At 51.9% G+C, this 23431-nt stretch overlaps 1 protein-coding gene across 1 annotated transcript in view; it reads left to right on the forward strand.

Moving 5' to 3' along the window:
* The window catches only part of TTC34 (tetratricopeptide repeat domain 34), a 44658-nt gene extending 24612 nt beyond the window's left edge, over positions 1-20046 (forward strand). Inside the window, exons 8-14 of the mRNA XM_061159782.1 lie at positions 5475-6309; positions 8479-8704; positions 9827-10031; positions 10705-10871; positions 15418-15688; positions 16488-16702; positions 19519-20046. Coding sequence (XP_061015765.1) covers positions 5475-6309; positions 8479-8704; positions 9827-10031; positions 10705-10871; positions 15418-15688; positions 16488-16702; positions 19519-20046 — 2447 coding nt within the window. The remainder of the gene's footprint in view (positions 1-5474; positions 6310-8478; positions 8705-9826; positions 10032-10704; positions 10872-15417; positions 15689-16487; positions 16703-19518) is intronic.
* The last annotated feature ends 3385 nt before the right edge of the window (positions 20047-23431 follow it).

The following is a 23431-nucleotide window of genomic DNA, read 5'->3' on the forward strand; positions in this document are numbered from 1 at the left end:
GCAGGTTTCTTTCTAGGAATATGCCAGAGCAGACACCCTGCAGTCCTCCTACTTTCAATGACCTAAAAATGCTCAACAAAGTCACAACAGAATCCTGAGTAGGAGGCCCTTGGTGCCCAAAGCACAAACACACAGTGACCTATGAGCTGGGGTCGTTCAGCAGCTCCCAGGGTGAGGGGCAGGTCTTTCACTTTAATGGCCAGTAGAGCCCCTGCAGGTGCCTCAGTGGGCACCTGAGGCGTTGCCTCTTCTGCAGCATAGAAGATTCAGGTTCTGTCCCTGGGTTAGGAAGATCCTGGGTTAGGAGGAGCACACGGCAACCCACTCCAGTATTCTTGCCTGGAGAATTCCATGGACAGAGGAGCCTGGCGGGCTACAGTCTGTGGAGTCACAAAGAGTTGAACAGGAGTGAGCAACTAAACAAAGAGGGGTTCAGAGGAACCTCTGATTTATAGCCAGTTGGTCAGAAGAACCAGTGACAACCTGGATGTATTGGGGTTCCCTGGTGGCTCAATCAGTAAAGAATCTGCCTGCAATGCAGAGGTCTGGATTCAACCCCTGAGTTGGGAAGACCCTCTGAAGAAGGAAATGACAACCCATTCCAGTATTCTTGCCTGGAGAATCCCATGGACAAGGAGACTGGCAGGCTACAGTCTACTGGGTTGCAAAGAATCAGACATAACCGAAGCAACTGAACACAAAAAAACAGAGCCCCTGCAGAAATCCAGAGCCTCCAATGGGCTGCAGCCTCGAGGAACATGTTCTAGAAAAACTCTGCTCCCCACCCACTAGAGACTGCAGGAAGCTGTCTGTCCTGCCTGGGCTCTGCCATGGATAGGAGAACCTTCCCTACAAATCATTACCTTAATTAGGCCAAAATCACTTGTGTCACTGGGAGCCACCTTATCACAACCACACAAGCATAGCTTACTATGTGAATGAATACATTTTGCTATAACAGACTTTTTACAAATGCAGATTACTATAACAAATGCATTCTAATCTCAAGGCTACTTATCCAAAGTCCCTGGAAACATTGAACAAAGTCTTCCATATTTGGGGATATGCTCAGTCCTTCTTAGTAGGTGGAGATACAGGGAATAGTAGTGCTAGAGAAGATTCTTGAGAGTCCCTTGGACTGCAAGATCAAACCAGTCAATCCTAAAGGAAATCAATTCTGAATATTCTTTGGAAGGACTGATACTGAAGCTGAAGCTCCAATACTATGGCCACCTGATGTGAAGAGCCAACTCATTGGAAAAGACCCTGATGCTGGGAAAGATTGAGGGCAGGAGGAGACAGGGGAAACAGAGGATGAGATGGTTGGATGACATCACCAACTCAATGGACATGAATCTGAGAAAACTCTGGGGGATGGTGAAGGACAGGAGAGCCTGGCGTGCTACAGTCCATAGGGTCACAAAGAGTTGGACATGGCTTAGCGACTGAACAACAACAATACAGGGACACTCAGTGCATGAGGACAAGATACAGAACAAGAGCCACATCTCCCAGGGGTCGAAGTTCCCTGACTGCTTATCTTTGGAAAGTCCCCAGGAGCCATATCCTGTTTGTTCAAGATTCCTCATTAAGAACTAATGGGGTAGGTGAGAGACATAGCCATGATTCACCCAGCGTGGAAACAGAGTTGGCTTGGCCTTGAGATTAGCTGGGACCAGCAGAAAACAGCAGAAGTGATGCTGTGTGGTTCTGGAAGCCAGGCTCCACCTCCATCCTCCTGGAACCTCCTCAGTGTCATGCACAGAAGGTAACTAGTGAATCACGAGGGCCCACACCAGGAGGGAGGCTCAGCCTATGGCTAACACCAGGACCCCAGACATGTGAGTGAGGCCACCTTACACCTGCCTGCCCAGTCAAGCCCCAGATGGCCTTGGCCGCAGGAATGATCCCCGATAAGACCAACAGAACTGCCAGTTCAGCCCAAATTGAAGAAAAATCACTGCAAATAGAAAACAGTTGTTGCTTTAAGTCATTAGGTTTTGTGGCATTTTGTTACATAGCAACAGTAGCTGATATACCTGTATACTGAGTCAAAGCATTGGTTTTTGATGCATCCTTTAACCAAAACTGACTTAAATAATACAGGACTTATAGGCTTATGTTTCTATAATAATGTAATTTATAACATTAATTAATGGAAGAAAAATTAGGGAATAAATTAGGGGAGAGTATTTTATAATATTTAACATCTCCAAAATTTTAACAACCAGGAATAGAAGAAAACTTACTTAATTGGAAAAGATAAAACCTATCAAAACCTACCTAAATATCATACTTAATAGTGATATTTTAGAACCAAGAATGTGGTGGCTGCCCACATCCCCATTTATACATCACTGCTTTAGAGATGCCAGCCAATGCAATAGGGGGAAATAATAAGGCTAGAAAGGAAGAGATAAAGCAACCATTATTTCAGACAATATGATTAGCTATGTAGAAACCCAACAGAAACAACAAAAATGTATTAGATATAGGAGTAGAATTTAACAGGAGATACAAAAAGTATTTATGTTTACAGACACCAACAATGAATAGGAGCTTAATGGTTTTAAAGTACACCTTTTACTGTAGCAAAAGAAAATAATTTATTTCAATGAGCCATATGACTTTATGGAGAACTCTGTAGAACTTTATTAAAATAAAATAAATAACGCCTCTGTGAGCAGAGAGATAGCCAATGTCTACTGTTAGAAATATTTGATATGATAGTAGAAGAGCAAAGGACCAATAATAGACAAGACAAAGAGGAAGGAGTAAGAGCCGAAAGAGAAGGGGAGTGGAGAGGGGAGAAGAGGGAGAAGAAGACAGTGGTATACGATTGTCTCTACCAGTTAATACAAAGCTATACTAATCAATACAGAAAGATATTGACTTGAGGAATAGATGGACTAATAAAACAAATTAGAGAGCCCAGAAACAGACCTATAATTATCTGGAACTTAATATATGAGAGTAAGCATTGCAAAGCTACAGGGGGAAAAAAAGGACCATGATTCAATACATAGTACCGATTCTCTACCTCAAACCATGCAAAAAAAGTAAATTCCAGGTGAATTATGTTAACAGCTAAGCTTTACATTTTCTAAAAGAAAATATGAGAGAATATCTTAAGGTTCTGTGTACAGCTAGGCTTCTTAAGATGCAAAAGTAATGGAAACAATAAAAAAAAATTTGATACATTTGATTGAATTGAAATTTTTAAACTTCTATTTTGCCCACAATTGTAGAAAATGAGAGGACAATCCACAACAGAGAGAAAATATTTCCAAAATATTCAGTGGGTAAAAGATGAGTACTCAGAGTATTTAAAGAATTCCTACATATCCATAAGGGAGAAAAAATCCAGTACAAGAACTGGCAAATGCATTTCCCAAAAGAGAAAACACAGATGGCTAATAAACATGTGGAAAATATTCAACATCATAGTAATGATACAAATGCAAATTAAAACAATGAGATACCACTTTCTCTACCCACCAGATTGGCAAGAACGTATTTTTAAATAAATGAGCCTCACCAGCAATCAGGAAAATGAAAATTAAAACAACAGTGGTAACATTATAGCATGTTATATCCCCTCACCACCAGACTGTCAAAATGTTTTAATCTAACAATAAAAGATTCTGGATTTCAATAATGTTGAACTAGCTAGACTAAACTGTGTGTCCCACGGATAATTATAAAATTGGGGCAAAATATAAAATGCAAATATCTGGCAGTTGAACAGTGACCAAATGCAGGCAGAAACCAGAGACTGACCCTAAAAGATGAAGACTACACAAGGTGAGATTTGTAGTTTTGCAGCTTTTTGACTCCTCAATCCACATAGGACAGAGAGTTGCCATTTTACTCATTTGAGATGTCATATGACAGAAACCAGGGATGAGAAAAGTAGTTGCAAAGTTAGAGGGGAAATCCTAAAAAGGATAGAGCCACATTCAGGGAGGAAAAGAGATAAGACCCCAAATCCATGTATTGCTGTTCTTCATTATTCAGTCACTAAGTCATGACCCCATGGATTACAGCACACCAGGCTTCCCTGTCCATCACCAACTCCCAGAGCCTGCTCAAACACATGTCCATCCAGTCAGTGATGCCATCCAACCACCTCATCCTCTGTTGTTCCCTTCTCCTCTTGCCTTCAATCTTTCCCAGCATTAAGGTCTTTTCCAGTGAGTCAGTTCTTTGCATCAGGTGACCAAATATTGGAGTTTCAGCTTCAGCATCAGTCCTTCCAATGAATATTCAGGGTTGATTTCCTTTAAGAATGACTGGTTTGGTCTCCTTGCAAGGAGATTAAATCTGTATATTAAATCCACTTAAACCTTTGGCTGTCCACTGACCTGCGCACACAAGAGAGACTGCTGCTGCTGCTAAGTCACTTGAGTCGTGTCCGACTGTGCGACCCCATAGACGGCAGCCCACCAGGCTCCCCTGTCCCTGGGATTCTCCAGGCAAGAATACTGGAGTGGGTTGCCATTTCCTTCTCCAGCGCATGAAAGTGAAAAGTGAAAGTGAAGTCACTCAGTCATGTCCAACTCTTAGCGACCCCATGGACTGCAGCCTACCAGGCTCCTTTGTCCATGGGATTTTCCAGGCAAGAGTACTGGAGTGGGGTGCCATTGCCTTCTCCGACAAGAGAGACTGGGTGGCCTGAAAAAGGAACAGCTGGAAGCTGCAAGAACTAAATGGGATTTTCAGCTGCTTCCCACTTGAGAAGACAGATTTTGGAGTTTGATCCTAGCCAGTTTCAGTTCAGTTCAGTTCAGTCGCTCAGCCGTGTCTGACTCTTCGAGACCCCATGGACCACAGCATGCCAGGCCTCCATGTCCATCACCAACTCCCAGAGTCTACTCAGATTCATCTCCCATTGATTCGGTGATGCCATCCAACCATCTTATCCTCTGTCGTCCCCTTCTCCTCCTGTCTTCAATCTTTCCCAGCATCAAGGTCTTTTCAAATGAGTCAGATCTTCGCATCAGGTAGCCAAAGTATTGGAGTGTCAGCTTCAACATCGGTCCTTCCAATGAGCACTCATTACCTGCTAAAACAAAATTCAGTTCTCTTCAAAGAAACATAACTGAACCCAGAGTCTCTACAAAAAAATCAACCGGATGTCTAGTGTACAATTTTTAAAATTACTAAACATGCAAAGAAATGAAAATAAAAGGTGAGCCACAGTCAGGAGATAACGAAGTCAACAGAGATTGACCCAGGGTTTCCCTGGTGGCTCAACTATTGAGCCTGTGTTCTAGAGGCCAGAAACCTTCTGAGGGGCTCCCAGCCTCCTGCCAGCCCTCATCCTCTTCATGCCCTGTCCTTGGCCACTGAGACTCCAGGGGCTTGGCATGAGATGCTTCAGAGGGTCCTCCACTGGAGGGTTGGAGTCTACAGGTGGTTCCCCTGGAGGACATGGCCCAACAGACAGACCAACGCCTCTGTTCTCTCCCCAGGCGAGCGTCTGGCCACCCTTTTGGTCACCCGTGCTGCAGCGACCTTTTTCCTAGACAGCGGGGCCCAAGACCTGCTTCGGGACCTGCACCAGGCCTTCCGGGAGAGCCCCTCAGGGGCTCGGAGGCAGTTCCAGGCTGTGCTCTCCGCCGGGGACCGGGAGCGCTTGCACGCCCAAGTGCAGGAGGCTGCAGACGTGGGTTTCTCCCACTTCCAGGAGACCGTGCGGAGTCGCCCCGAGCTCCGCGAGGACTCTGGCCGTGAACTGCTGGTCCCGGTGACCCAAGCGCTCCGGGTCCTGTGTCGAGTCGCCCCTCCCGGGGCGCGCCCCGCACTGGGCGCCCGACTGGCCGAGTGCCTGCTGCTGGCAGGCGACGCGGCGGGCGCCAGAGCGCTGTGTGAGCGCTTGCTCCGGCCCTCGCGCACCGGGGACCGTGCCGGGGACCGCGCGCCCCTGATGGCGCTGCGCGGCTTCTGCGCGCTACACTCTGGCGACTCAGGTAGCGCCCAGGAGGACTTCCAGGCAGTAGTGGAGCTGGGACCGCCTCACTTGAGTGGCTGCGTGCGCGCCCTGTGCGGCCGCGGGCTCCTGCGAGTGCTGGCGGGCAGCGCCTTCCTGGGTGCACTGGACTACGTTACCGCCTGCCGCCTAGGCCCCGAGGAAACTCTACTTGTCACCAAGACCTACGTGCCCTGGAACCAACGGGGGCTGCTGCTGACCGTGCTGCGCGAGGAGGGCCGCAAGATGCTGCAGCGGAGGCCAGAGCCAGGACCCAAGAGCTGGCGGGGCCGCCGGACTAAGGCCACGGAGACAGACAGCCCTGCTGTGCAGGAAGGGTAAACACTAGCCCCGCGCACCCACCTGGGGCTGCTGCTTCATTCTGGTCTGCTCCAAGGTAGTCGGGGTGTGTGCCGTACTACTTTATAGATGAGTAAACTGAAGCAGGGAGTTGCTAGGTGATTTCCCTAAGGCCCTGGTTGGGGGTGTAGTCCTGGAGCCCAGATCTTGGACCCTTGGTCCAAAACGGCAGATACATTATGCACTTAGAAAATTAGAAACTCAAAAATGGAAATGAAAAAACAGAACTTACCCGTCATCCCAGTTTGCGTTCCCTTGTTTCTCTTTGTACATATAAAATAGAGTTCACAAAACTGAATTTGTGCTCAGTATGCAAATATAACCCAAGTTTTTACTCACTGAATCATGAACATTTCTTCTGTTGCTACTTACCTTTCTCAGACAGCCTGGTAGCTCATCCTGTGAACATCCCAACAGGGCTTCCAGCATTCCCAGCTCCTCTGCTCTTAGCTATAATGCTACTGTGGTAACATCCACTCTTGGACTATTCTGCCCTAAAGATTCAACAGAAGCTGAGCTCTGGGGTCAGAGGGCATAGCTCCCTGTGAGGCCCTTGACCTTGGAGCTGCCCACCTGCCCATCAGGCCACATGCTCCAGCCCTGATGCTCCTTCTGCAAATTTCTTCGGCAGCCCCGTGGGTGAACCTGCAGATGTTTTGATTGGCATTTCTCTGGTTGCTGGGAGGTGGTGAGAAGGTGTTTTAGCAAAACTAACACTGAGCAGGGGGGCCCTGGTGTGTTTGACGTCAGCATCCTCATCCCTACACCACACACACACACACCCCACACACACATACACAGATACACACATACACACCACACACACACACATACACAGATACACACACACCCCACACACACACATACACAGATACATACACACCCCACACACACATACAGATACACACACACACAAACACACACATACACACACACACACCCCACACACACATACAGATACACACACACACACTCCACACACACACATACACAGATACACACACACATACAGATACACATACACACACACCACACACACACATATACAGATACATACACACACACATAAACATACACAGATACGCACACACACATACACACCACACACATACACAGATACACACACACATACACACACACACACACCCCACACACACATACAGATACATACACACACACCACACACACACACATACAGATACACATACACACACACCACACATACAGATACACACACACACACACACACCCCACACACATACAGATACATACACACACACCACACATACACATACACAGATACACACACACACATACACACACACACACCCCACACACACAGATACACACACACACACCACACACACATACACAGATACACACACATACACACACACATACACATACACAGATACACACACACACACACACACCCCACACACATACAGATACACACACACACACACCACACACACATACCCAGATATACACACACATACACACGCAGATACACACACATACACAGAGATACACACACATACACACAGATACACACATTCACACACATACACACACACACACACACACACACACACACACACTGGCTTCCTCGGCCCCAGTTCCTTCATTTGCATCGCTTTGATTTGCTGGTGAGGAGGAATTTTCTTGTAGGAGATTTGGGGCCCTTTATACCTGTTCTCTTGGGAACCGTCAATTCCAGGCTCCAGCTGTGTCCCAGTAGGAGCTCAAGCTCATTCCCAAGAGGGCCCCGGGGTCATTCCAAGTGCAGCCTGTGCATTATCTAGCTCTGCGGACCACACACCTGAGCCCTGCAAGGCCAACACTGTTACCTGTTTTTGCAGAAAAGAAAACTAGGGCAGAGTGGGCTGGAGGTCAGCATACAGCCTTGCTTCCTCATCTGTGAAATGCCTGCCCCATAGGGCGGGAGAGGGTCAGAAAGGGCAGCTCCGGGCTCTGCGGCCAGCATGAGCTGGCACCCTCCTGTAGAAACCTGGTCTCTGAGAAGCAGCAGGAAGGGAGCTGCCTGGACAAGGTGCAGGAAGTAGGATTTGCCTGCAGCCCACCTCCTGGGCAGATGGAAGGGGTGTAAGGAAGGGTCAGCTCTCCCCCAGCTGCTCTCTCCACAGGGATGCGCACGGCGTGCACCAGCTGGCCACGCTCCTGATGGAACTGGACACGGAGGATGAGGCTTCTCGCCTCCTGGCAGCTGACGCCCTATACCGCCTGGGCCGCCTGGACGACACCCACAAGGCCCTGCTGGCAGCCCTCTCCCGGAGGCCTCAGGCGGCCCCTGTGCTGACGCGGCTGGCCCTGCTGCAGCTCCGGAGGGGATTCTCCTACAATGCCAACCAGGTGAGAGGGCCCCAGCAAGCCACAGCAGGGCAGCTCGACACAGGGCACAGTGCTGTGGAGGGCACCAGGCCCCCACTGGCCCCTCGTTCAACACCCTGCACCCAGACTTGTCCCAGCCCCAGCTTGTCCCAGGCACAGCTTGTCTCAGCCCCAGTTCTGCCACCTCCAGCAAGTCCTCACCTCTCTGACTCTCAGTCTCCTCAACTGTACCCTGGCCTTTCAGGTTCTCATGAGAATTAGCTGCAGCAGGTACCCCAGAGCCCAGTCGACTTCCATCATGCGATAGTGCTCTGTATTTGCTTTTGTTGCTATGAAGAAAAAGCCATGAGCTGAGTGTCAGTGGAGCTTAGTCCCAAATCTCCCAAGTAAACTAGGCTTGCTGATGACCCTGTCCCAGGGTGGAGGAGCCCCCAGACTCTCCAGCCCTGCTCTCCTCCCTTGGAGACCACTCGGCTCCCAGGGGCAGTGTGACTTCGCCTCCCTCAGGTCCTGTGAGGGCAGAAGATCATGTTCCCAGGAAAGAGACGTCAGGCTTTGGGGCAGGGCTGGCTGTGGAACCTGTCAGCCTGCTTCTTCCGCTCTGGCCTCACTTGGGCTCTGGTAGCCCTGAGTTGGGCCGTAAGGGTGGGAGGGAAGGATGCTCTGGGTCCTGCCTGTCCTGCTCTGGGACGGGCGTCCGTCCACACATGTGCAGCGGGCAGGGGCAGTATCGGGTGGGTAGCTGTGAAGTTATGTCCCGCCGCCTCCCCACTCACTCCGCCCAGAGCAGGGACAAGTCCCAGGGTCCCTCCTGGTGCCTTCTGAAGGACTCCCCGGGCCTCTGTCACTTTATTAATTTGAAATCCCGCTTTCCCTGAACTTCTCAGACCTGCTGTGCGCAGGTCCGTAAGGCCAGGTCTCTGCCTGCGGGTAATGGAGGAGGAGGCGCGGCTCTAGGAGGCTAAGACCATCACCACCACCGCCGCCACCCCAGCCCGAAGTCCCTCCCCCGAGAGCCACGCCCCCATGAGCCACGCCTTTGCAAGCCGTATCCCTGAGCCACACCCCTGCGCGGAGGATGCGGGTGGAGCTGTCTGGGCCCGCCTCAGAGAGGGCCCAATGGTGACACCCCTTCCCTTGCAGCTGGTGAAGAAGGTGGTCCAGTCAGGGGACACGGCCTGCCTCCAGTCCACCCTGGCCGTCTTCTGTCATGAGGACCGGCAGCTGCTCTGGGGCCACTGCCATGCGAAGGCCCTGGCCATCCTGCGGGCACGACCAGGAGGGGCCGAGGGCGGGGCCCACACCAGGGAGGCCATCGCCTACCTCTCTCTGGCCATCTTTGCCTCAGGTTAAGAGCCTCCCGCCCCCCTCCTCCCAACCCCATTCTGCCAGGTACCTGGGGATAAGAGGAGCCTGTGCCATATGGAGAAGGGGTGTTGTCAGGCACCAGCGGTCTGAGCACATGCTTGGTTCACAGGTGTTTCCTGACCCCTGGTCACCTTCATGCTAAAGCCTAGGAGAGGGCCCAGCCAGCTGGGGCCTGAACTGGGACCCTTCCCTGTATCCTGGGCTCCATGCCACACATCCAGGCCCTGAGGGTAGGGGGACCAGGCTGGCACTTTCATGCCTGCAGCCATTCCATGACCAGCTGCTCGGATCCTTCCCCACCTCGTACCTCCCCTCATCTCACCTCAAATGCAGCTGCAGTGCCCCCTCCTCTGGGAAGCCCCCTCTGACTGTCCACCAACTCTCCCAGACACCACCCATCCAGGTTGGGCTCCTGGAGCCAGGCTGTCTGTGTTCCACAGCCAGGGCCCCCAGGCCAATCCAGACTGCTCCCCAGTGTGTCTTGGTGCCCAGCAGTCTGTGAGCTCCCCAGGTGACCCCAGAGCTGGTGCACCCCTTCCCCCAACCTTTTGGGCACCAGGGCAGGTGCAGAAACTACTGAGTGAGGGCAGACGCGCTGAAGCTGGCCGTGCCCTGCAGAGGTCACATCCTGACGCCACACCCCCTTCCTTCAGGAAATCGGGCCACTGAGTCCCTGCTCGCCCGAGCCCGCTGTTACGGCTTCCTGGGCCAGAAGAAGACAGCCATGTTTGACTTCACCTCCGTGCTGAGGGCTGAGCCGGGGAACGCACAGGCACTGTGCGGCCGGGCACTCCTGCACCTGGCCTTGGATGAGCAGAAGGTACCAGCCCCACGCTCCCCACTTGGGACAGGGCAGGTGGTGGTGCTCAGGAGAGGCACTGCACTCCTTCTCAGCCCCCAGGAGAGAGGACGCAGGACCAGGCATCGAGTGTGACATGTGCATCAAAACCCTGCCCACTCTGGGGCTCACGGAGCCTCACCGTCACATCCCTGGTTTCAGGTAGCCTTTCGCTCTCATCTGAAGAGTCCCTGTGCTCCCAGCTTCCATCAATGTGGATAGATATGCAAAGTCTCAGGGTTACTGGGGGGACCCCACCTTGGAGTAAAGAGACCTTGGCTGCCTCTTGGGTGCCACCCTAAGCTATCTATACAGGACCTGTGGTTTCGGGTGGTTGGCATGCAGGGGCAAGGGTGGGAGGTAGTCCATTGCCAGGCCCAGGGTAGGTACTTTCCACAGAGAAGCTGTGTTCAGAGGCAGCCACAGCCAAACAGCCCTGGACAAGGGCAGTTTGCAGCCAAGAGTGATGTCATGGGTGAGAAACTGAAACCACTGTCTGCTCTGATGCTTCGCTGGGTCAAAGTACAGCCCAGAGGTAACCAGCCTGCCAGGCTTCTGAATTCCTTAAGGACTGGAGTCACAGAAGACAAGGAAAAGAGATCCATCCAAGATACCACCGGAATGAGAGCCTCTGAAGACGGTGCTTCTGCCTGCCAGGGTATCGCGTTTCCCCGAGGTCACTGGCACCCGGTGTCTGTTCCAGCCTGGGCACGCACGTGTGGTTGGGAGCCCAGCCCTCTGCAGGCCCCTTCCTGTGCTGGGAAAGCACCTGGGTTCTCAGAGACGAGCCCACTAAACAGAGACGGGATTCAGCCAGGAGACGAACCCCTGGAACCCCGCCCCTGGGTGCTCCCAACATGCCAGCAGCTCCTCTGAGAGCTCTCCTCTGAGAGCCTCAGAAACATCTCTAAGCAGAGGCTACCCCACCTTGTCCCCCCCAAACTTCCTCCTCCTAGAGATGGACTGAGGCCAAGTGCCCACAAGCCCTCCAGCCTTTCACTAAGAGAGAAGCTCTGAGTCAGCCTGCGAAGGTCCAGAATCCAGAATCCTTCTCCCCCACCTCCAATTTTCTGAGCAAATCCTGAAACATCTCTGAGCTTTGTTTCAACATCAGTAAAATGGGGGAAGGGGTGCTTGTTCAAGGTCATCAGATCCTCAGCCTTGAGAGGGAAGTGCTTATTCAAGGCTGTCAGATACTCAGCCTCATGTATGCGAGTGTGCTCAGCCATGTCCGACTCTTTGAGACCCTATGGACTGTAGTCTGCCAGGTTCCTCTGTTCATGGAATTTTCCAAGCAAGAATACTGGAGTGGGTTGCCATATCCTACTCCAGGGGACCTTCCTGACCCAGGGGTCAAATCCACCTCTCTTTCCTCTCCTGCATTGGCAGGTAAATTCTTTACAACTGCACCCCCTGGGAAACAGCCATTCAGGACCATTCAGCCTGGTGCCTGGTCCTCAGTGAGGGCTCCATGGGTGGGAGCTGGAATTCCCATGAGCCAGCACAGAATTGGACTTTTTCCTTGCAAAGGTAACCAGCCAATAGGTTTGCCACTGGCCAGCACCAGGGTCAGGTAGGACCCAGGTCATGGTCTAGGGAGGATTAGAGATTACCGTACTTTCATCCAGCCATCTAAGGACTCTGTCTAAGACCTTGTCCCCCACACATTTGCTCCAGGAGAACCCCGTTCCTGGACTTCAAAAGTGTGTGACTAGAAGAGGTAATAGATACTGGGCTTCTAAAAACAAAATACCTAGATAAAATACATGGCAACTGTCTTCAGATCCTGGACAACAGACAGTGAAGACCTGCCATCCCTGAGAGAAGGGAAACCATAAAAGAGGAGCCCCAGGGGAGCCTTACAATAACCTGACTTTCTGCCTGGGGAGCCTTTCCTGTTACTCACCAGGAGGTGGGGCAGTCGGCTTGCTGAGCTGAGGAGGCAGAGGCTGGGATTCCTGGCTGGTGCGGTAGCTGAAATTTGCAACAAAGGGCAATGGAGAAACTGGGGCTATGCAGAAGGGAGAAGCCTTCATGGGATTCCAAGTGGGTTCTTGTCTGAGCTGATCTGCAAGTGCAGGGGCCCCACAGAGCTCACAGGTGGCAGGAGACGTTGGAATCCTGACCCCGCCAGAGCAGAGACTCTTCTGAATACCTTAGGCACTCAGCTGAGACCATGCCCTAAGTAAAGTTCATGTTTTTAGTCACTTCAGTCATGTCCGACTCTTGTGACCCAATGAACTATAGCCCACCAGGCTTTTCTGTCCATGGGATTTCCCAGGTGAGAACACTGGAGTGGGTAGCCATTCCCTTCTTCAGGGGACCTTCCCAACCCAAGGATCGAATCAATGTCTCCTGCTTGACAGGCGGATTTTTTTACCACTGAGCCATGAGGGAGACCAAGTCAAGGTCATATTTTAGGACTAAGTTCAAAACTGAAATGGATCTGCCCTCACAAGGAACAAAACCAAATCTAACGGAAACAAAATGAGCCACCAGAATAAAACACAACCTCCTTTATGAGACGGTGACATAGTCCAGACTCTACAATGTATTATCCACAACTTCCAGCCCAAAATCAAAAAACTGCTGAACACCCAGAGAACCAGGAAATGTGACCAATAATCAGAAAACTAAGTACTCAATAGAAACAGAACTTGAGATGGTACAAATGTTGAAATTAATAGATAAGGGTGTTAAAACAGGGATTATAAACATGTGAAGAACGTCAAGGAAAATTTTTCATAATGAGTGAAGAGATGGAAAATCATAGCATAGAAACAGAAACTATAGAGAAGAATCAAGTGGAAATTCTGGAGCTGAAAGGTGTATCTAAAATTTTAAATTTACCAGATGCGCTTAACAACTGGTTGGAAACTGCCAAAGAAAAGGTTAGTAAAATTAAGGATGGACCAGTAGGAATTATCCAATCTGAAGAACAGAGTGGGGGAAATGATTTTCTTCTTAATGAAGGGGGCTTCAGTGACCTCTGGGATGATACCAAGCAGTCCAGCATATGTATAATTATAGTCCCAGAGGAGAAACAATGGGGCAAATATATGTGCATGTATTTATATTAATACATGTATTTGTTGTTGTAAAAGTATTTGAAGAAATAATGCCCAAAAATTTTACAAGAAGCTCAACAAATCCCAAGATGATAAACACAAAGAGAACCACACTTGGGCGCACGTTGATCAAATTTCTGAAAAAAAAGATAAACAGAACATATTCAAGGCAGCCAGAGAGAAAAAGAAATACTACATATAGTAGAACAACAGTAATAATCCAACTCAACAGACATGAGTTTGAGCAAACTCCGGGAGATAGTGAAGGACAGGGAAGCCTGGCGTGCTGCAGTCCATGGGGTTGCAGACTCGGAGACGACTGAACAGAAGAGCAGTATGAGCAATGACTGACTTTTCATAGAAACAATGGAAGCCAGAAAACAATGGGATGGCATTTCTAGAGACACATTTTGTACTTATGGGCTTCCCAGGTGGCTCAGTGGCCAATGCAGGAAATGCAGAAAATGCAGGTTCAATCCCTGGGTCGAGAAGATCCCCTGGAGGAAGAAACAGCAAGCCACTTCAGCATTCTTGCCTGAAAAACCCCATGGACAGAGCAGCCTGGCTGGCTACACAGTCCATAGGGTCATAAGAGTTGGACATCATGACTGAGCAGCTGAGCAAGAGACTTTGTAACCTATAGGACAACAGCTAGAAAATGTTAAAGAGAGGCAGAGTTTCCTGTTTTGTTTTGTTGTGTTGTATTTTTGTTTTGGCCACAGCACAGCTTGCAGGATCTTAGTTCCCTGACCAGAGATCAAACCTGTGTCCCCTGAAGTAGAATGTAGAGTCCTAACCACTGGGTAGTCAGGGAATTCCCAAAAAGAGGCAGAGCTAAGAGGCTAAAGGAGGAACTAAAATAAAATAATAAACCTATTCAATTAACGCAAAAGAAGGTAGAAAAGGAGGGGGAAAGACATCAAAGTACAAAGGAAAGGACAACTAGAAAACCAACAGGAGGATGGACCTGAGGGTGGTTTCATGGCTCCTGACTATTGGCCAGGTCAGAGGTCAGATGCAAATAACTCTCCAGGGTCAAGGCTCTCCTAAAGGGCCCAGCCTCCCTGGACCTCATGTGCTTCCACAGCATCATCAGGGCCTCCAAACTCCTCTTCCCCTCCTCACCTCCGAGCTGCAGGCTCAGCCCCTGGCCTCTGGCCCTTCTGCTGCCAGCCCAAGCCCCGCTCTGTGCCATAGTGGGTTCTTGATCAGCATGGCCCTTTTGGGGCTCCAGACCATCACCCCTGTCCAGAACTCTGATACCATTGCTGTAACTTCACCACACACTGCCTTGACAGCTCACCCTACAGGCCCTCCTGTTGACTGACCGTCACCCCATGGTGAAAGGGCAGGGACTGGACCATCTGCCTGTTCTGGTGTCCCCAACACTAGGGCACTGAGAGGAACACAACAAATATGGGATGACTTCTGCCACCAACCCTGACCTCCTCCCCTTGCAGGAGGCTGTGGACGACATCCTCTCCGCTCTGAGGCTCAGCCCAAGAACCGCAGTTCCTGAGATCTGCTCTCTGAAGCCGGAGACCCAGGCCCTTATCACCCAGAGCCTCTCCTCCCACTGCCGGGCCCTCCTGAATCAGCTGCCGGACACAGGGGCCCGCCTCAATGACAAGGACGCCCAGAACCTCCTGGCTGCAGGGAAGGCACTGATTGAAATTGATGCCAGGCAGCCCCTCTGGCACATGCTCCTGGCAGATGCGCTCGCTGCAGTGGGTATGTGTCTGCCCAGACACAGGACGTGAGCATCGTCTGTACTTCTCCCACCCTGGACTCTTTTGTGTAAAATGGGAGAAAGACCCTGGACTCAGTGGCATCTAAGGTACCTCCCACCCTGAGTCCCAGGACTCGTGACCTGTTCCCATGTGGGTCCCCTGTGCAACTTTGTCCACCAGGAGATGAGCTGAAGCCATGATTTGGGGTTTTGTGAAAGGCTCAGATGCTTAGGCCTCCTCTTTAACTTATGCACTTATTCAGATGTTTACAGACTTCCCTGTTCTGGGTGAGACTGTCTTAGGCCCACATGTGCCAAAACATTGGTCTTTACTGCAAAATCCTGAGAATATTTCAGCCCTAAGTTGAACGGGGAGCTCTCTCTGCAACCTGCATTTCCCGGGCATGTCATCATCACTTCCAAGCCTGTGAGGTGCTCCCACCAAGGCCTTTGGGGACCCCGGAGGCTGCTCTGATCCCATGCAGCCCTACGCAGGAAAGAAAGCAGGTCCTTTCAGTGACCATGGTCAGGGAGCTCCGAGTCCTGCTGCTCCACCTGGGGGTCATAGAGTTTAATGACACCCCCTAGGTGGGGGCTTGGTCATCAGGTGAATCCATGTGACCGACAAGGTGTCACTATGCCCCTCTGTTCCCTGCTCCTTCCTTCTGGGACTAAAGCCTTTCATTAACCAGCCACTCCCAGAGCCAGAGCTGAACAAGAAATACTGTACTGAGCTTCCTAGTGTCCCCCTCCACCACCTCCCTAGCCCCACTGTGACTGTCCTTCCCCAATCCCTGACAGGCAGCTTTGAGGAGGCCGGTGCCCATCTGCAAAAAGTCCTGCACCCTACCCCTCCATCAGAGGCAGCCCGCGCCCGGCGTGGGCTGCTCCGGCTCAAGAAGGGGGATGTGGTGGCCGCTGCACAGGACCTGCAGTGCCTTGCAGAGATGGATGCCCAGGACCTCGGCTTCCTACTATGTCTCCTGGAGGCTTCAGAGCGGCAGAGCCTCACTCAGGTGGGCACAGCATCCCTCAGAGTCCCCAGCCCAGCCCCTCTCCGGCACCTGGGATGTGAGACCCCCAGGTCTGAGGCCCTGAGCAGCACTGCAAGCCCCCCTGCACCTGATCAGGAGAAGGCATCTGGGTCTGGCCAGCTCAAGCCCTGACACCCCCTGGGTGTCTTCTTCGCTTGAAACATATAAGCTGACTTGGGGTTGAGGAGAGGGAGGGAACGGCACCCTCAGAGCCAGATTGAGCCAGGCAGGAACACTTGGCCCTCATTGGAACCCTGCCCCAATCCCCTGGTCAGGCCAGGTGAAGGACGTCCATCCAGAGAGCAAGCAGGTGAACCCTTAGTGAACCAAAAGGGACCCTGAAGGGATGTTGGGCTGGGGCTCTTTGGGTAGGGGATTTTTCCTTCAGCTACTCATTTGACGAGAAGGTAAGAGCACATTCCATCAGGTCCTGGGTGGAGCCACTGCCAGCACCATGGCCCTCGCATCTCAGGGGGGTACCACAGTGGAAGGGGGGGCTCACTTCAGAGGGTGAAAGTGTAGGAAGACCATGAGACAGGGCAGTGGGGTTGCGAGGCAGCTCTGGAGGTGAGATCGCCATGGCAATACAGAGACCAAGGCAAAAGACTGGAGGCAGAAAAGAATTGGGAAATGCAGCTGGTGTGGAGTGCAGGGGAAGGGGCATGAGGAGAGGTTCAGGGTCGGGGCAGAGGGAAGGGCCCCTTCCTTCACCTGCTGGAGGAAGAAGCAGCCAGGCAGGTACAGGAAGAGGACGAGGGGAATGCAGACAGCAGAATGGATTTCCCTGCAGTGGCTGAATTTAACCTTTTTTTTTTTTTTTTTGAGGGAGCAGGGGACGGGGTGGGCTGTGAAGGGACCAGTAGGTGGTAGAAGCCAAGAGCATCAGCAGGCCAGTCAAGAACCCCTGCATGACCTGGGGCAAGAATTTCACTGCTTTATGCTTCCACAGGCTCTGTCACTCCAGGTCCATCAGGAAAACAGAACCACCTAGGGGTTTCAACGAAGGGTCAATTATGGAAGTTGGCTGGATGGGCATTAGGGACAGAAAGAGCTAAGGGAGCCATGAGCAATGTAGGGGGGCAGCCCTTGTAGGGCTGAGCAGGCCAAAACTGATAGTGAAAGTCGCTCAGTCATGTCTTTGCGCTCTTTGCGACCCCATGGACTGATTCTCCAGGCCAGAATACTAGAGTGGGTAGCCTTTCCCTTCTCCAGGGGATCTTCCCAACCCAGGGATCGAACGCAGGCCTCCCACATTGCAGGCAGATTCTTTACCAGTTGAGCTACAAGGGAAGTCCAAGAACATATCAAGGAAGCCCTGAGCAGACCAAGGAGCGTGTTATCAGGACTGAGAACCAGAGGGGCGGCTGCGAAGCCCAGAGATCTCAGAGGCGGGTCCTGGGCTAGAGTCTCAGAGCCCAGAGGAAGGGGAGGAGGGCTGTGAGCAAGGAGAAGGGAGCTAGGTTGAGGTCTCGGAGTTCACAAGACAGGGCTGGGCAAAGGTGTGTCTTTGAGTTCTTAGAAGGGCTGGGCCGGGAGATGAGCGCTGAGCCGGGCCGCCGGGAGGCGGGTTTCGTTACTGAGAGAATTCGTGAGACGCTGGGCCGTTGCTGGGCGACGCGGGCCAACACGGAAGTAAGACGGAAGTAGTGGCGCCCCGTTCCGGCGATACTACGCCTGCGCCGCTGGTGTCGCCTTGTCACTTTCCACTCCTATTTCGCAGAACCCGTAGGTGAAGCAAGAAGAGGTGGAATAGTTGCCCTGGGCTGCGCGGGGGTTTGACTCTCTTGCTGATGCTCTTGACCTCCCCGTAGAGAGGGCGCTGCACCGAGAGATAGAGTCGCCGATCCTCTGTGGCACGGCCGGGAAGACAAGACCGCGTGCTCACCTGCTGGGTGCACTGTGCTTTCCTGGGGACAGGAGGTGGCCGGGGGCGTTGGTATCACCTGGCTGCATGGGAGAGGGAGGGACAGCGGGAGAGGCAGCGTCTGGTTTGTTCCCCATCAGTCCTTGGGGAGCCACTGTGGGTTCTTGAGAGCAGGAGGAGCCAAGGGAGGCAAGCGGATTTATCCGGGGCGGATGGCGAGAGGAGGTAAGGCATTTTGGCAGGTTTGAAGAGTGGGCTTCCGCCACACTCAGGAAAGGAAAGTGAGCCTGGGGGGCAGAGGGGTGGCATTGGCCCTTGGAGCTGCTCCACCCAGACGGGGGAGGCCAGGGCCTCAGTCCAGGAGTCCCCAGGGCAAGAGTACTAGGATGGACAGCGCCCTCTGACCTCTGGCCCTTCCCTGCTGCATCCACGGGGCAGAGGGTGAGTCCACCACAGCCTTCCTGTGCACACCGGGGCCGCCTGGAGAGTGTCTCCCTGGCCTTGACTCTGTCTTCGCTGGACTGGTTGGTTAGTGAAGTGAGAAGAGCGCTAGCACAGAGCAGACCCTGCCTTTCTGATCTGGGGTCCAGGAGGGGGCTCCAGGAACAGGCTGGGCAGAGGAGCAATTGCTGCTGTCCTGGGGCTGGGCAGCCTTGGGGGAAGGGGGAAGGCTGGCTGCAGCCCCATCAGAGTGGGAGGAGCAGAGGGAAGAGAGAAGGTCACCCAGGTAAGAGGAGCTGGGACCACAGTTGGGACAGTAGGGCTGTGAGAAGCAGGGTGAAGGGATTACAAGGGGGTGGTCACTGCCCTGTGCCTCCATACACTACCCCCCAGAAGAAGCAGACAGCATTTGCACAGGGGAGCAAGCAGTGGCTGGCTGTGCAGGGCTTGGAGGGGATGGCCTGACCTCCCTCCCTCCGTCCCCTCTGTGCAGGCTGCAACCCAGGAAGCTGACACCCTCCTGAACTCGGGACAGCCCCGCCAGGCGCTGGGCTACTGCTCGCTGGCTGTCCTGGCGGGCGGCAGCAGCAACTGTCACCTACGCCGTCGGGCCACCTGCCTGGCCGAGCTACGGGAGTTTAGCCGGGCACTTGGGGACCTAGACCACGTGCTCCGAGAGGGCTCAAGGGACAGCAACCTCCAGACACAGGTGGAGGACTTCTGCTCCCGGGGCCGCCTGCTGCTGGGTCTGGGGGATGAGGCTGGGGCTGCAGGGGCCTTCGCCCAGGCCCTCCACCTGGCACCCACCCAGGCCAAGAGCAGCCTGTGGGAGCGGCCAGGCCGGGCTCCAGCCACCCACATACTCTTGTGCCAGGCGCGGTGTTGCCTGGTTGAGCAACGCTACAGCGAGGCCTGGACGGCGGCCGAGGCCGGCCTCCTGTTGGACCCAGGGCACAGCAGCCTGAAGAGGCTGAAGGCAAGAATCCGGAGGGAGGCGTCCTCTGGCTGCCGGCTCCACTGACCAGCACTCCACGGGCCCAGCTGTGGGGCCACCCTGTCATCGTCATTCTTCGTCCAGTCCCTGGGGAGGTTGCTCGAGGAGGTGCTCCCCCCACCCTCTCCCTCTTCCTAGACTTGGGTGGGTTAGCAGATGGCCAGCCTTGGGCAGCAGAGGAGAGAGCTCCCCACCTGCCTGGAGCAACCATCCTAGGAAGCTCAGAGCCTCTTCCCTTAACAGCTACCTGGTCCTCAAAGCTGGGGCCCTCTTGGCCCACATGTAGGGCTTGGGCCTTAGAGAGAAGTCCTTTTCCTTGTCCTTGGCTTGGGACCTGCAGGTTGAGTGGGGTTCAGGCTGGCCCCTCATAGCCCTGGGGAGATGGTGACAGCCCAGAAAACCCTTCTCCAGATGTGGAGCAGCCTTGACCCTGGCCTGACCTCTGGCCAGACATCCTGCAGGGCCTGGAGCCCCTCAAGGGCAAAAAACTCTCAAGCTGGGCCCAAAACCTATGCTTTCATCAAGGTTGTTCTCTAGGGAAGCCAGCATCTTGGGAGGATGATATGGCCTCCCTCCCCTGCCAAGCAGAGATACCTACCCCAAGGGGCCCCCAGTGAGCAGAGCAGCCAGGCATCTACTTGGCATCCGATCTCCTGTTGGATGTAAAGGTGCTTCCTATGTGATTAGACTTACCCACCCCCACCACAGTTGCCTTGGAAAACCTTCTCTCCTCAGGGGAGTGGAGAAGTCCAGCCGTGGTCCCATTGCTGTTGGTTTCAAAGAAGCCAGGTCCGAGTTGTGCAGTTTTTCTCTCCTGTTCATGAACACAACTGCTGGATAGGCCATCGAGTAAAGCAAGGGACAGAGGGTGCATTTGCTCTCCTTCCCGCAAGACGTCCTGCCCTCATCTGTCCACTCAAGGCCAGAGCTCATCACAGTGAGCTCGCAGATGCCTGACTCACCACAGCTTCCCAGGAGCTGATGGTCTTCGAAGAGCCCCCAACCAGTCTCCCACCCCCAGCTCCTCACTGCTGAGCTGGCAGAGACCCCCACCCCGAGTCCTCCCCATCCACTTCTATGTGGGCCAGGGGTCGTTACCACATTTGCAGGTCCATGTGAGGCCATATCCCAGCCTCCCACCATGGCGTCCAAGTGGACAAGAACTCATAGGCCCTGGATGGCCTCCATCATAGCAGAATGATCTGGTGGTTTCCGTATGAATCAGATTGTCCCCCTGAGAACACAGGCTGCACCTTGTTTTCTCAAAATCCAAGGTTACCAAGAAAATGCTTATGATGTGGCACAAAGAGCATTACCTACTCTCAAGACAATAAAGCTGTAAATTGATGTTTTAAAATTCCCTGCAGGTGAAACACCTCTTGGATGCAAAAAGAAATCAAAACTGGAATTGCAGAATATTGGAAAAATAGTTTAAAAAAAAAAAAAAAAAAACAGCCCAGGGGAACCCCTATTTGTTGCAGTGCTGAGAAAAGTTCATGCCCTGAGTACATCACTAGCCAATCAAAATGAAGTGCATCCTAAACTTGAGAAGTTTAAAAAGGACAGTGAAATAGAGAAAATTAACAGGCAGGGATGAATAACAGGAAGCAGAAGTTAATGAATTAGGAATAGAAAAGGGAAAGATCTCAAAAATCCAAAATACAGTTCTTCAAAAATCAAACAGATGAACCAGTAGCTGACTTAATCTGGAAAGACAGGAAAGGCACAAAGCCACAAAATTTTTAGAAGTAAAAACAACACACGGGAAATTTAAAGAATCATAAGACATCACTTTTCTCAACTCTATGCAAATAAGTTGGAAGACCTGGATAAAACGTGTTGGTTCCTAGGAAAATATTATTTAACTGAACTGACTCCAGAGTAGATGTAACAATTGCACAGGACAATTATCATGGAGGGAAAGAGAAGGTGGGTTAGGGAGCTTCCCCCAAAACAGCTCCAGTTCCAGATGGTGTCGGGGAGATCTGCCAGCCTTTAAAGAACAGTCAGCTCGTAATTGCTTTAAACTCCTTCGCAGCCAAGAAAAAGAAGAAAAGCTTCCAAGTTATTTTTTTCTGTTGAAGGATCGTTGATTTACAATACAGTGTTAGTTTCTGGGGCTCAGCAAAGAGATTCCGTTACACGTATATATGTACATATCTATATTCTTTTTTTCGATCCTTTTCCATTATAGTTTATTACAAAATACCAAATATAGTTCCCTTCCAAGTTTCTTTTTTTTTTTTAGAAAGCATAATCTCAACCAAATGAAAGCCACAAACCCATTTCATTTACAAATTATCAGTTCAGAAACGCTAAATGAAGTGCCAACAAACCTGAATTCAACAAAACGTTTGACAGCAACGTACATGGGAATGCAAGGGTTTTTCAAAACCAGGAAATGTGTTTGTATAGTTAACCACAGAAATACTTAAAGAAAGAAAAGTTCTGTGGCCATACCAGGGGCTGTATCAGAGGCACGGGTCACGCATGATAAGTCCTCTCCAATGTGTCACCTCCCTGCGCCCTTGGGTTCCTTCCTCTACGTTACACAGGAGAGGTTCTGGCATCTCAGCTTCATTGGCTCACCAGGCTCCTCTGTCCCTTGGATGTCCCAGGCAAGAACACTGGAATTACTGCCATTTCCTTGCCATTTCCTCCTCCAGGCAATCATCCCAACCCAGGGATCCAACCCGTGTCTCTTGCATTTCCTGCTTTGGCAGGCAGATTCTTCAGCGCTGAACCCCAGGGAAGCCCATGGCCAACACACAAATTCAGAATCTCTGGCTGGTGCACCCATGTGAATGGAGCCAACCCAGCTTAGTGCTGTGCTCCCTCCACTGTGGTCTGCCACCCCTGACCCATCCCCACATAATCCCCAGGATTCTCGGTGTCCATTAATTATGTCTGGAAATTGTTTGGATCCATTAATGTAAGCTGTTTTATTCTGGGTACTTGCCCCCACCCTGAGCATGCAGAGATTGGACCCTACTTGTGGGTCTGGGGGCTAACTATGGATGTCGAGTAGAATGAGCAGCCTCTTTCTAAGTATCTGGTCCACAGGAGGTTCTCGCAGGGTTTTTAGTGAAAGGGGCTTGTCTCCTTGGACATGGGAGTGGCTCAGAGGCCCCAGGGGTTTGAGGTTCTCAGCCCCATCTGAGGCCAACCAGACATCACATTCCTAGTTTCAGGGTCCCATTCCTTCCCTATCAGTGCCTGAACTTTCTCCTAAGAAACCTGGCAAGGCTGTGAAAGTCCCAGCACTGATTGTACTACTCACAGGAGCAGATGTTGTGTCTGTCTTTCAGCCTTGTCAGCCCTGTGCTTGTGAGACAGGAGGGCCTCTCAGGGCTGTGGTGGAGCTGAGCCCAGACCTGAGCTCCTGTTGTCTCCACGTGAGTGTGCAGGACAC

The sequence above is a fragment of the Dama dama genome, chromosome 14 (genome assembly GCF_033118175.1).
Source record: "Dama dama isolate Ldn47 chromosome 14, ASM3311817v1, whole genome shotgun sequence".
In the NCBI taxonomy this organism is placed as follows: domain Eukaryota; kingdom Metazoa; phylum Chordata; class Mammalia; order Artiodactyla; family Cervidae; genus Dama; species Dama dama.